At 45.9% G+C, this 12,859-nt stretch overlaps 1 protein-coding gene across 10 annotated transcripts in view; it reads left to right on the top strand.

Annotated features, from left to right (window-relative positions):
• EHMT1 (euchromatic histone lysine methyltransferase 1) overlaps positions 1–12,859 on the top strand; it is a 121,682-nt gene that overhangs the window by 88,186 nt on the left and 20,637 nt on the right. For 8 of the 10 annotated variants that reach the window (XM_026860763.1, XM_026860764.1, XM_026860767.1 and 5 more), the window contains exons 11-17: positions 1,892–2,037; positions 4,749–4,892; positions 6,412–6,638; positions 7,359–7,523; positions 8,028–8,110; positions 9,425–9,531; positions 11,487–11,609. In XM_026860763.1, the coding sequence (XP_026716564.1) occupies positions 1,892–2,037; positions 4,749–4,892; positions 6,412–6,638; positions 7,359–7,523; positions 8,028–8,110; positions 9,425–9,531; positions 11,487–11,609 (995 nt within the window). The remainder of the gene's footprint in view (positions 1–1,891; positions 2,038–4,748; positions 4,893–6,411; positions 6,639–7,358; positions 7,524–8,027; positions 8,111–9,424; positions 9,532–11,486; positions 11,610–12,859) is intronic. The other 2 variants (XM_026860771.1, XM_026860772.1) reach the window with 1 other exon arrangement.

Genomic DNA, 12,859 nt, shown 5'->3' with positions numbered 1-12,859 from the left:
GGGGCCCGGCTGCCCCCTGGCGGCTGCGGCTCCGGCCCGGCCACAGAGCGCCCGCCCGGGCCGGGACCCCCGGAACCTCCGGGGCTGGCGTGGGAGTGGGACGGGGCAGCGATGGGGAGCCCGGCTGGAGCTCGGGTGGAGCATGGACTAGGTGATCTTCAAGGTGTTTTCCAACCTAGATGATTCTGTGATGGCTCAGGAAGACGCCCAGCAAGGAGTCCAAGGTGCAGTCCCAGCCCTCCCGTCCCACTCGGCAGCTCCCCTCCATTCCTTGAAGGATTCTGATTTAACATCGCCCCAGATCGCTGCTGCCACCCCCCAAGGATCCCCTTGTTCAGCTCCAGGCAGAGGAGGCACTAGTGTGGGTTCCTGGGTGCTGGGCCCCAGCTGCTGTTCCCAGTCCTAACTTGCCCTGGATCCATCCAGTGCCTTCTGCCTGAGCTGGATCCATCCGTCTGTCCCCCCTCCGTCTGTCCTCTGTCACTCTTTCACTTTGAAAGGTTGTCTGGCTCTTTCGATAGAGAGCAGGTGGGACGGTTCACCACCAAGGGAGGGTCAGGATGGACGAGGGATGCTTTCACCAGATGTCAGAAAGATAATGGAAGTGACAGTTTGGAAGGGGAGGCATGAGCTTTGTGATTTGTGGTCCTAGAAAAAGCTCTTAAACCTCTAAGATCTTGACAGGATTTTACATGAAAACTGCAAGGACTTTCCCTCTGCTTGTATGTCTTGAAATACCCCAGCCCTTCTCTAGGCTTGGCCTTGCAACTTGTTGACCAAAGGAAACTCCTCACATGATGAAAGGAGCTTGCGCTGGGCTGGTAGGGTTGTAGCCATGGGCAGGGTGCTGCGGGTGCGAGTGCTGCCATTGCCAGGGCAGCTAAAGAGGAATCTCCTTCAGGAATGAAGTTAATCTTTGAAACTTTTCAACAAAATAACTCTCCTTCTAAAAGTTTAAAAGATCGCAGCATGCTTCCTTCTCACTGGGACTCTATCCCATAGCAGGTTTGGGTAGGGAAAGCTTGGGACACTTCAGGGTGAACCAATCCAAAGGCAAATGTTTGAGGGTTTGCTTCTGCAATGAAAACGTTGCAAAGAGATGTTACAACTGTGTAGGATTAGAATAGGAGTATAGGACCAAAAGCAACCCCTTTGTCTTTAGGCCAGTGTTTTGCAATCATGGATAATCTAGTGATTGAGTTGAATCCAGAGGAGCCACAAGAACATTCACACTGTGCCCCCTCAAAAGCCATTATCCCCCTTTAAATAGGTTTGAAATTGTTCACAATCTGAGAGAAAAAGATGAGGAGAAGTCAAGAACATCTGAGCATCTTGCTGCCTTCTTTTTCCTGGTTTGTTCTCCTTCCAAAATAAATAATTCTTGGTTGGCTGAGACCAAATAGTCCCAGGAATTTTGTTTTCCCATCTGTGTAATAAGCCTCTGCAAATAGAGGTTTGTGCTCTCTTGATCTTCTCTATTTATCACTCCACTAGCTATTCAAATTTCCAACACTGCGTGGTTTCCTACAAATTTTCTGGTGCCAGAGCAGTGTTGTGGGGCAGGTGGTGAGGGGAGACAGCCTCATAAAAATCTGTATTTCACTGTTGTTTTTCTTTGTTGAGGTTTTCTCGGAGTAAACTGTTCTTAACTTATTCATGATTTCAGTATAGTCATCTGTAGTGTGGCTGGACTTAGAAAAGTACAGGATGCTTTTGCAAACTTCTACTGGTGTGAGAAAGGGGTCTTTTTTACGGGGTTTAGTTAATGTCTTGAGAGCATTTCAAGAAATTAAATGGGAAGATGCCACAGGACATGGGTGGTGTTGATGGACTGCATTCTTTCTCCTGGAAGAGAATTTCAGAGCTGATTCACTGGTCTTCTGTACTCCAGGTCTTTCCAATGGTCCTGAAGCAATCGAAGTGGATGGTCTCCAGGAAGTCCCCCTCTGTAGCTGTCGAATGGAAACTCCCAAAAGCAGAGAGATCACCACGCTAGCAAACAACCAGTGCATGGCCACAGAGAGTGTGGATAACGAGGTAGGAGCCTGTCTTTCAGCTTCTCGCAGACTTTTCTGCTGAGGATAAAGACATAAAGAATAAAAAGATGTGCTGGGAACATGTGTCAGGTCACGGAGGAGCTCTGCAGCCTGCTAGACTGGGAACCCACTGGTATGTGGGAATGGCAGGGCAAGCATCTTGCTCACTAAGCTGAGGGCTCCAGCGCTCTGCGCGTGTCGCACAGTCGGGTTGAAGCCACTCGGAAGGGAGGAGGTGGTGTGGTCTGCAGTTGGAGAGGTGCTGGGTGGATCCCTCCTGCATGTCCGGGCCTGTGCAGCTGGATCAAGTTGATGTAACAGACACACTTCAGGCCAAGTGGGCTAAAATACATTAGCATGTATCAAAGTGAGAAAATCCAATCAGAGGAAGCTTGGAGCTGGTTTCCCTTGACTACGAAGGCGCTGATGCAAACCTTTCTGTAGCCAGCTCTTGAGTTTCGGGAACTTGGCATGCCCTCCGCCGGCTCAGTCTGCCCCAGCCTTCCTCTCTCCTCCTCTCCCAAGAGGCTTCTGTTACAAAGCTTCCTATGTCCTGGCAACCCTGTGCAGCCTCCAGGTCTGGCTGACTGAAAATGATTGTGCTCGATGCCTTTCAGTGATCACAGCTGGCCTAGTTGGGCTCTACTGGTTCTGAAAGTGTGGAAATAAGTGGCAGAAGTGACCCCTTCTCAGAGTCTGGAAAGTGAAACTGCAGGACAGCAATGCGCTTGGTAGATCTGCCTTTTGCTGGGAGATTCTTGAGTTTCTTTTAAGCTTCAGCTGAGCCACAGTCACACTGCAGCACTCTGATACTTGCTGGTAGTAGGGCAAGGAATAAGAGTATCTCTAGTTCTCCTGTAGGATCCCAGGAGAAGGGTGGATGGAAGGAGAAGGGAATAATCTGATCTGCGGCCCAGCTCTGCTTCTGTTAGTATGTGCTGGTACCTATAGAGAAGGGAATTTCCAAAGCATGGCAAAATTGATTCGTTAAAAAGAGAATGCCCTGGAGACTTGCAGGAGAGAGGGGGACCCTGGGGTTTCTAAATAAACAAAAGGTATATGCAAGAGTTGCTTCTCATGTGTACAGTGGTTTGACAGTTCTGCCTGTGGAGAAATCCGAGAGAGGAATAGCAAAGGCTGTGCTTTATGTTAGGTTCTTTTTCATAATGGGATAAGTGACTCATAGATGTTATAAGAGTATTATCTGTGTGAGTAGTGGGTTCTCCAGACTGTTATGTCCTTGGAGAATGTTATAAATAGTTATGAGCACCCTGCTGCACTCTCTGATGGTTGGAAAATAGCAATTAATAATTTTGTACTTTTTTGGAGTTTCTAACAAATAATAAAGTGTGACATAATAATGCAGCGATTTCCTCACATGGACAGTGCAGCTTTTCACATTTTAATCACATTTTCTCAGCTCATAAGTAATAATCAGTGCAGTGTTACTCTCCTGCCACCCTTGCAGCCCCCGAGGTCTGTGTGTTACTGGTGATCAGTCTAGCCAAGGTGTCACAACCACAGGTAGACTTTGAAGCTTGAATTTGGGTAAGTTGTATCAGAGATTCTAGGGGTGAATGATGAGCCTAGGTTAAAATCCGTTCTCTTTTCCTGTAGGGGCGTTGATTCTTCAGGAGAAGTGGAGTTTAAAAAAATTAGAGAGAAATCCTAGTTTTGTTGAGAAAAAGCAGAAAAATGGAACCTCAGCTAGACCAGAGGGACAGTCTGTTGGTGATGAGCAGGCACTGTGTTCCTGACCGACTCCTCTGCTCATGGTGGCAGCGCACAGTAAACCATGCACAGATTTCAGCAGGGACGTTTCCTTGTGGCAGCCTCTCATGTTTATATTTGTAGTTTGTAAATGTCCTTTGTCAGGCATCTGGGGAGAGCAAGGTTATTATCAAGAGGAACTTAAGAGAACCCAAACAGCATTGCGTCATGCTAGCAGGTGGCAACTGGGATGTGAAAATGTCGTAGATGTATGAATGGGGGGCAGAAGGAAGCGCTGATCCTTCTGATGCAGCACAGTGAGTAACACGGGTTGGGAAAAGTGAACCCCAGTTATGGAGCCTGCTGTCATTAACAGAAAAAGGTGGTGCATGAGAAGACAGCTGTTTAAGCCCAGAACTGTACATTGATGAAATCCTTCGGAAAACATGCTCAAAGTGTGACTTAGCAGAACTCTAGTGAAAGCCTGGCTGTTCGTCCCTGTGGTCTGGGCAGGGGCCAGTGCTGGAACCAGTACAGACTATAACTTCGCTGGCAATGAAGAGCAATTATTTTTCCCTTTATCTTCCTGTGACTTATACTTCTGAACAGTAACAAGATTTAGCGCGTATGGTCTTGTTCTCTTGGTCACCGACACCCGCTCTTCCTGGCAAAAGGAGAGCGTATGTTGTGTGAGTCAGGCCCATGGGACTGCCCCTTCTGCCGCTGCTTGGCTGTTGCGTATTTCCAGTTACAATTTTTTTTCTTGCAAGGAACAAACGACTCGGGGTCCACATGCATGTTAGTTAGTAAATGATGCATTTCTTCCTGTGAGAGCAGCTTTCACAGCTTCCTGCTGCACTGCTAATGCTATCTGGCACACATCTGAATTACTGTGAAAAAGCCAGGGCTCATCAAGGCAGTGTGCAAGATCTTCCTCCGCACAAGCACAGAGAGTGTTTTGGTCTCCAGTAATTTCATTTCCTTTAATTTCTCCTGTTCCAGCTGGGCCGATGCACAAACAGTGTGGTTAAGTATGAACTGATGCGCCCGTCTAACAAAGTCCAGCTTTTGGTGCTGTGTGAGGACCATAGAGGGAGGATGGTGAAACACCAGTGTTGCCCTGGCTGTGGATACTTTTGCACTGCAGTAAGTCCGTGCTCTCAATCTAGGGAAGGGGGTACCTGTTGCAGTAGCTGGAAGAGCTGAAGGTGGAGATGGTACCTAAAGGGGTTTACTGACTCCCTGGCATCAGCTCCACCTCGTTCCACAGCACATCAGGTGGTGTTTTCAACAGGAATGTGTGTGAGGGTAGCTGCAATCGTCACCTTTATCTTCCTGGAGACCCCAAGGGGTGTTACTGAAGGGTTTTCATTGGGATTTCACACAGTGGAAGTCTTGCCTTAGGAATTCCTTTGGAAGAAGGGTGTTTTTTTTTCTTTCTCTGTACAAATCAATCGCATCAAAAATTGTATTAGCTCGGTTTGTAAATGAATCTGTGTACGCCCATCTGTGTCCTCTCATATGCTCATGATGGTTTAGATGGGGAACCTGAGTGATGGCAATGGAACAAGGCAGTGTTTGAGATCTCCTGCTGCTTCTGCCACCTCTGCCACTGAGGCTTTTAATAGCATTGGTCCAGTCCTTTAAGTCGTCAGCGTCCTAGTTTCCCTGTTGGTAAAGCTGAAGAACACCAATTGAGGGCCTCACGGGATGATGAGGAGGTTTAATTGTCTGATGTTCTTCAAGATGACTCAATGAAAGATGCTACAGTAGTCTCAAGCATTATAGTAATAAATGGAACCATCCTGGATTTTCATGCTGAGTCAAAGATCCTTTAGAAGATAAAATCCTCAAAACCCTTAAAGGCATTTGCTTGGGAGGACCATGAATTCAGGAGAAAAGTGGGTTTTAAGTAGTCTAACATGCTCGTACATCTCTCAGTGACATGCCATAGTTCACACAGGTGAACCTGGGAGTGTTTGTCTGTGCTATCCATCACTGATAATACAGAGCACAGTAGGGCTTCAGGTAGCACTAATATGGCAGGGCAGTGAATCTGGGATACCTTCAGTTCAGTTCAAAGGACTTTGCTGGAAAGGGAAAAGAATTTTAAGAAGAGTTGCCCGAGTTTGCTGAAGGAGCAGTCAGCCATGTTATTGGGACATACAGGGCCGGTCCAAGCAGAGACGTTACATACTTTAGGTTACATTGGGGTTAACAGCTGATTTCATTGTATTCACGTAGGTCCTTGAATGGTTTGTGCACAGCTTTGTTAGGTAGTTTTAATGCTGGCTCAGCATACAGGTCTGAAGTTTTCTTTTCCAGTTTTGGGGGCGTCCTTACAGTACACTGGCACTTCTTGAAACATAAGCAAGAACTTCAAGCATTAGAGGAAAGAGCTGGAAATTGGGACTTCCTGATTCTGTTTCCCAAGCACAATTAAAAAACTTGCTTTGCAGTCCCTAACCAAGTGAATTTTTTCCCTGTTACCTTGGTTTTGTTCTCTTCTGAAGAAGTGGCAGTGCTTGCTTACTGTATTGGAAGCGCCAGGGACAAGAGTGGTGATGAATGAAGTATTTAAGAGATCTGCGGATGGATGAAGCATGTAGAAGGGGTAATGCACGCAGTGACCAAGGTGTGAATTTATTCTATGTGGTTTTTTTAGGGCACTTTCATGGAGTGTCAGCCGGAGAGCAGCATCTCCCACCGTTTCCACAAGAACTGTGCCTCCCAGGTCAACGACATGAGCTACTGCCCACACTGCGGGGAAGAGGCCTCCAAGGCAAAGGAGGTGACAATAGCAAAAGCAGACACAACCTCGACGGTGTCGCTGACCTATGAGCAGCAGAAGCCAGCAGCTGTGGAGGGAAGGGCTGACACCACGACAGGGAGGTGAGCTTGGGAGCACATAGTGATCTCAAACCTCATGTCAAACTGTACTTTGTATTTAAATGCTTGTGCTCCTCCCGATGGAGCAAAGTGCTTTCTCGTCCTGCTCTGGCAAGCTAAACTCAGCTGCAGGAATCTGCAAGTGTGTTTTGTGTTGCTCACTGTGGTGGAGAAGAGTGCAGCAGCCACAGGGTGGGCTGGGACAGAGGCTATGAAGATAGGAGGGATTCAGGAGTTAAAACCGTTTCTTCCTCTTATTGTTGGGAATAGAATAATAGTGGAATGAGTTGATGTTGCCAGCTCTGCTAAGTGACAGGGAAATTCATGTAATACCTGGCTGTAGCTCCAGACTTGCACCGATGGACACAAGCATAAGGAGACGTTGAAAATGCAGAGGAAAATGCAAATTAAGCCATCCCTGTGCTGAACAGTGCTTTGACTTCCCGCCTGATCCTATCTTACTATGGTGGCTTTTATGACTTGCCCGTGTTTCTGGGTTTTCTGTAGCACAGAGTCCATCAAAATATAATGATATGGCAATGAAACTCCTTTTTGGGGCAAGATCTTACCGAAAAGACTGTAAAAGATGCCGGTTTGCGTTTCGATTTCACTTAGGCTTATCTGTATTTAAAATCCATTTCCTTTCCTTCTTTGGCATAAGATACACACTGTTGTGTATTTTTAATGGTTGTGCTTTGGCTGTCTCTCATTTTTTCTCTTCAGTGGCGCTGGGACGCGGTTGTCAGAGGAAGACAAGCCAGAAAGTTCAGCTACTGAGGGGTTTGACATGGCTGGGTCTTCAGTTTTTCCAAAGCCTACTACTAGCCTGGCCCAGGGACCAGTTAAAGAAACGCTGGAAAGTGCCCTGATTGCCCTGGACTCTGAAAAGTAAGATGACTGCTGGGTCTCTCCAGTTCCCAGCAAAGTTACTTAACCTAGACAAAACTGAGATTTAGCTTCTCTGGATTTTGGTCCTACTGAGACTTTTTTTTGTTCACTTCAGTCATTTGTCACCCTAACAGATTACTGATTCAGGAGAATATTTATAGCTCTAAATGTCTTACTGATTGCCTGGAGGATTTAGTTTTTCACTGGTCCTGCAACTGCAGCTGTAACTACTAGGAGTTCCTACTTACAGTAGTAAGACCCAGAATTTCTTGATGAGTGACACTGAATAGATGTGGCCCTCATTAGAACAAGGCTGTCTGTGGTTGGAGTGGGAAGTTTTAAGACCTCCTTGTGACGACTTGTTCTTGTGTTTTGCTGGCACTCTGGAGCTGTACCATAGGAACAGACTTCATTGTGCAGATGGGGTAGCAGTGGGGTGGGGTGAAATGCCAAGGAGTGTTCTTCAGTGAGTATTAATTATGCCTCTTTCCCTCACTCCTGCAGACCTAAGAAGTTACGGTTCCATCCAAAGCAGTTGTACTTCTCTGCGAGGCAAGGAGAGCTACAAAAAGTCCTGCTTATGTTGGGTAGGTTGCTCCTTCCCAGGACATTGCATGTCTGGCAGTACTCCCAGCTCCTGCCAGGCAGTTGCCAGAGTCCAGTTCCCAGCATGGCAGCACGTCTTATTCCCCACTGCCCCTTGTGAGTGGAGCTGGAGGAGAAAGCCACTTTTGCAAGTGATGTGTCATTGGAAATGGCTTCATCTGTCTGTGAAATGTGGACCTGCTCCCAACGTGTTTCTGCATTTGGGCACGGTTTTATCCAGATAAGCTGTTTCTGTGTCCAAATGAGCTACATATGATTTTTCCAGTCCAACAGAACTCTTCCTCTCTGTGGAATGGGCTAGTTAGGTATTTGCATCCAGTGAAGAGGTAAAAAAATGGAAGTTGGCTGAAGCTGAGACTCATCAGCAAGAGAGCAGAAAGGAAGAGCCCGTCAATACACAGGATTTGTTTCGGGGGTACATAGTTGTCTGTCATCAGATGACTTTGAGCTACTGAGCTTGTTTTTACTAACAAATGTTCCTGAGGAATCTCCCCGTTTGAAGGACACAGTGTTTCCTTGGGATCATTTCCTTTCCACTCCAGTACTTTGCAGTACATTTTTGGATGCTTTCTGTTCTTTTCATTTATCAGATTCTTCTTTTTTAGTCCAGCAAGTGTTAGCTTCATTGTTCATGTCTTCAATAGCACAAAAATGTTATTCATTGATATTTAACTACGGCCTCATCATATGCAACATGTTATCATGCCCAGACATCTTTGTCTGGCTGTCATCATCATCTGTCAGTCTTTGCACAGCTGTGAGAATCTCTGGCCAGATCTGGAGCTTGTGTTAGTTGGAGAAGCTCCATCCGCTTTGTAGCCCTGTGTTTGCAGGAATGCAACGAGGATCACTAATACTAATTGCAGTTAACAGTGATGAAACAAAAAGGCCAGGTAGTACTGACTCTTTGGTGTTTCCAACCTCTTTGCTTAAACAAAGCCTCTTTTTTTTTTTTTTCTTTTTATCCTTGTGTAGCATTTGTTGGTTTTGCTGTATACTGAGAGGTGATGAACTATGAATCTGAGGGAGATGGCCTATGTAGAAGTTGTAATGCCTTAAAGGTATTAAGTTCCGTGTTGTTTCTGAGGCTCTTGGTTTGAGGGTTGTTGTGTATTGAATGTCCATGGGACAACCCTGAGAGCTTTCTGGCTTGAATATGTAGTGAGTTGTGAGAAGGGCTGAGCATGGACTGGGAACCTATCCTTTAAAAGCCTTTAGTTGAGACCTGGTTCTCCTGTTACACTTTTCTCTAATCTCTAAATTGTGCTTGAAAGCATCTATGCTCTGTTTTTCAGTGGATGGAATTGACCCTAATTTTAAAATGGAGCATCAGAGTAAAAGAACCCCTCTCCATGCTGCTGCCGAGTCTGGCCACGTGGACATCTGCCATATGCTGATTCAGGTCTGTCTCCACTTATATTCTTCTGTACAAGCAATTTTCTGTGGTTCTTGGTCTTCTGCCCCACATGGCTAAAGCACTTCTGTAAATCAGCACTGAAACATCCCTCTTATAAAAAATTCCTCATTCTCAGGGTTTGCTGAGGGAGGAGTGATGGACAGGTCTTAGAGGAGATGACTGAAGCTGTCTCTCTCTCGGCGGTTCTCCAAGCAGGCTTTACTGTCTGGGCAGTGAGCATGGGAAGCTTCGACGTAGGACACTGTGGAGCATGTGGGAGCCCATATGCCCGGGCACACCCTGCAGAGCCGTGTGCTGCCAGATGTGCCAGCAGGGCTGACCGCTGGCACTTGGCCACTGACCTGCACGCTGCTGCCAAGTTGCTCTTTGTAACAAAGGCAGGTAGGCGCTGGAGCCTGGAAGCTAGCAGATTCTGTCTTCCTTTCTGTCAAAACCTGAGTAACTCCAGCAGGATTTTCCTCTGCAGTGTAAATGTCCCACACGTGAAAAGGAGAGAAGGAAAGATGCAGGTTTGGCTTATTGCCTGAGATTTGGGTTCTAATGAAGATGGATAAAGACTTAGGGATGCTCTCATTGAACCTGCTCCAAAATGATGCAAAGAAAAAAGGATTAAAAAAGTTACAGTTTTTCTTTTTTGTACTGACATACATCATCTGGAGTGACTGAAAGTATATTTTGTTTACCGTATGTGACTGGGAAAACTTAAGGGGCTTTTGAGAAAGCAGCATTGCCATGTCTTTGAAAATGAGCCTGCTGGGACGTTGCAGTTGAGTGTCTGGTGTCAGAGGCTTTCAAAGTGCTGTTTGAAGATGCAGCTATAGGTCCAACCTGCTGCTCTCAATCACTCTGTGCACGTGAAGGCAATGGAATGACTTGTATGAGTAAAAGGAGCAAAATTTTGAGTTATTACAAACTATTTGAATTGAGTATCAGTAGGGTTGGTTTGTTTCCAAAATCCTTCCTCCTCTTGTTTCTTCCCTGATGTCTGGCTACTGCAGTAGCACAGTATTTGGCTGGGAATGTCCCCAGCTTGTTAAACTTGAAATGCCTCTTCTTTGGTCTGGTTTAAATAGCTTTAGCTATTTAAAAGTAATCAAAACAAATGCATTCAGTGGGAGGCACCTGGAAGCAACGGGGCCAACTTCTTGTGCCAGGTGAACCTGAGTCAGCGTGTCGCTGCTGTAAACAGGTCTGTGCTTCACTCATATATGCATGTGTGGCCTGCCAAAAGTTGTGCTGTCTCTGAGATCTTTTGTTTTTAAGTATTGGGTAGGCTACTGAGCCAAAGAGTTGAAGTAGGCAAGATACATGACACAGTAGTGATTTGGAAAAGAGTAAGATTTTGGTCCAAGGCTCTCCATGTTGACTGAACATATGCTCAGAGACCTTTGTAGAAATGTCACCATTGACTTCAACAGGAATAGTTAGCCAATCTCCAGGATGTTTTTTTACAGCTCCTACCTCTGTTGCAATCAGCAAGTTGTTCCCACTCCTTGTGACATTGGGAAGAGCTGGTTGGTTTTTTCATTGTGTCCATAAAGTGATAGACCAGGGAAAACAAAGCTGCTGGAAAACGGAGGAGGATGATTCTTCCAAATAGATGCACAAACGATATCTAGAAAGTAGCAGTACAAAATCTGTTAATAACAAGAGTTATTTAATACCAGCTGTTGGCTTCCTTATGCCCTGGTTACTGGCTGTGGAAGCTAGGAAAGGGGCAGGCAGCATGTGCTGCTTTATAAAAACAGGTGAAGTTGGACTGCCTTCTTTCCTGTTGTGGTTTTGGTTTTGGTTTGGTTTTTTAGGGTTTTTTTTACCCCTGCTTAATTCTGGCTAAATTTCAGGAAAAAACTTGCTACTAAATCTCTACTCCCACATCCTCCCTCTGCTAACCAGTAGTGATTATAGCTGTCCTTGTATTTGCCTTGGTGTCTTAACAGGCTGGTGCTAATATAGACACCTGCTCTGAAGACCAGAGGACCCCACTGATGGAAGCAGCAGAAAACAACCATCTGGAAACTGTGAAATACCTTATCAAGGCTGGAGCACTAGTAGATCCTAAGGTAGCAGTGTATTCCTTATATTTTTCTCTTGAAGAAGCCTCTGTCCACCATTTATTTCTTGATATGTGTGACGTCCTGGATGGAAGTGCACAGGCAGAGAGGGACTTGCTTGTCTTGGGCACAAAGGCTTGGCAAGGCTGTGGTTGTTGGCAGAATTATTTTCATGGTGCGGTGTCCTGGCTGTGAGCAGTTTGGGGCAAGTGCTGCCACTTGCTACATTAGTTTGTGGCGCCAAACACAGAGGGTATTTGATTTCATACGGGGCGTATGAAATCCGTGACAATGTAAGGTTCTTCCTGGAATCCATTTCAGAAATTAACCACAATCTCTTTCACCACAATTTAAAGACCAAACAAGCCCAGGGAGGCAGGTTTTCGGCTCATTGCAGGGAGGTGCGGTGGTCCCTTGACACGGGTTGTTTGGGGCAGTGACTGAACAATGTCTGCTGGGAGAATTTTCTTCCATATTCTGGGAAGAAGTTTACAGGCTGACAAGTATTAGTTTCACAAATCCATTGCAGTGAATTTGGAGCTTGATTTCAGAGTTTCCTTCTCTAGACTCTTACAATGAGAATTTTGGGGTGACATTTTAAAATGGGCTGATAATTAGGTGCTTTCCAAGCCAGCAAAAATGACAGAGGAAGCTTTGCTTTCCGAAGGACTGATGTGTGGTTTCTTGCAGTCACGCTGTGGTGGCAAAATTGGACCCTATCTTCAAACTCTACCCTTTAATTTAAACAAATACAATAAAATGCAGCTGTCAGTTTGCCTTTAGTATGCTCTGGTTGCTTTGCAGTCTTGGAAAATATACAGATCATTTATTAGTCCCATAAATCAGATGCTATTTGGAGCACAGGAACCCTCCCCATGTCAACTTCTTATTGTTACAACCTGCTGCTGTTGGCGCGCTCCTCTGCTATTGCTGGGGAGTACGGCAGGGCCAGGATGCTCTTTTTGTGAAGGAGCTGGCAGGGCCAGAAGGATTGCACAAGATATCAAGTGCTGCCCACCCTGAGCCTTAAATGGATCCTTGGGAGCCTGAGTCTGCGCTGGAAAGGGGGAAAGGACAGGACAGGCACATGTAGATTAATGCTGGCCACTGTCACAAGTGTCTTGGAGCAATCCAAACATCTCTCACCTGATTTATCCCTGTGGAAGAGAAAAAAGGGGTTCTTTTGCTTCTAAAGGTAAAGGAAAGGAAAAAAATCCTGAGCTTGCAAAAGCAAATTAGAAGCCTGAGATCACGTCTGA

The sequence above is a fragment of the Athene cunicularia genome (assembly GCF_003259725.1).
Source record: "Athene cunicularia isolate RWA chromosome 17 unlocalized genomic scaffold, athCun1 chr17_part1, whole genome shotgun sequence".
NCBI classification, from domain to species: domain Eukaryota; kingdom Metazoa; phylum Chordata; class Aves; order Strigiformes; family Strigidae; genus Athene; species Athene cunicularia.
Note: the sequence above shows the minus strand (reverse complement) of the source record. Positions and strands in the feature narration are given on the sequence as shown.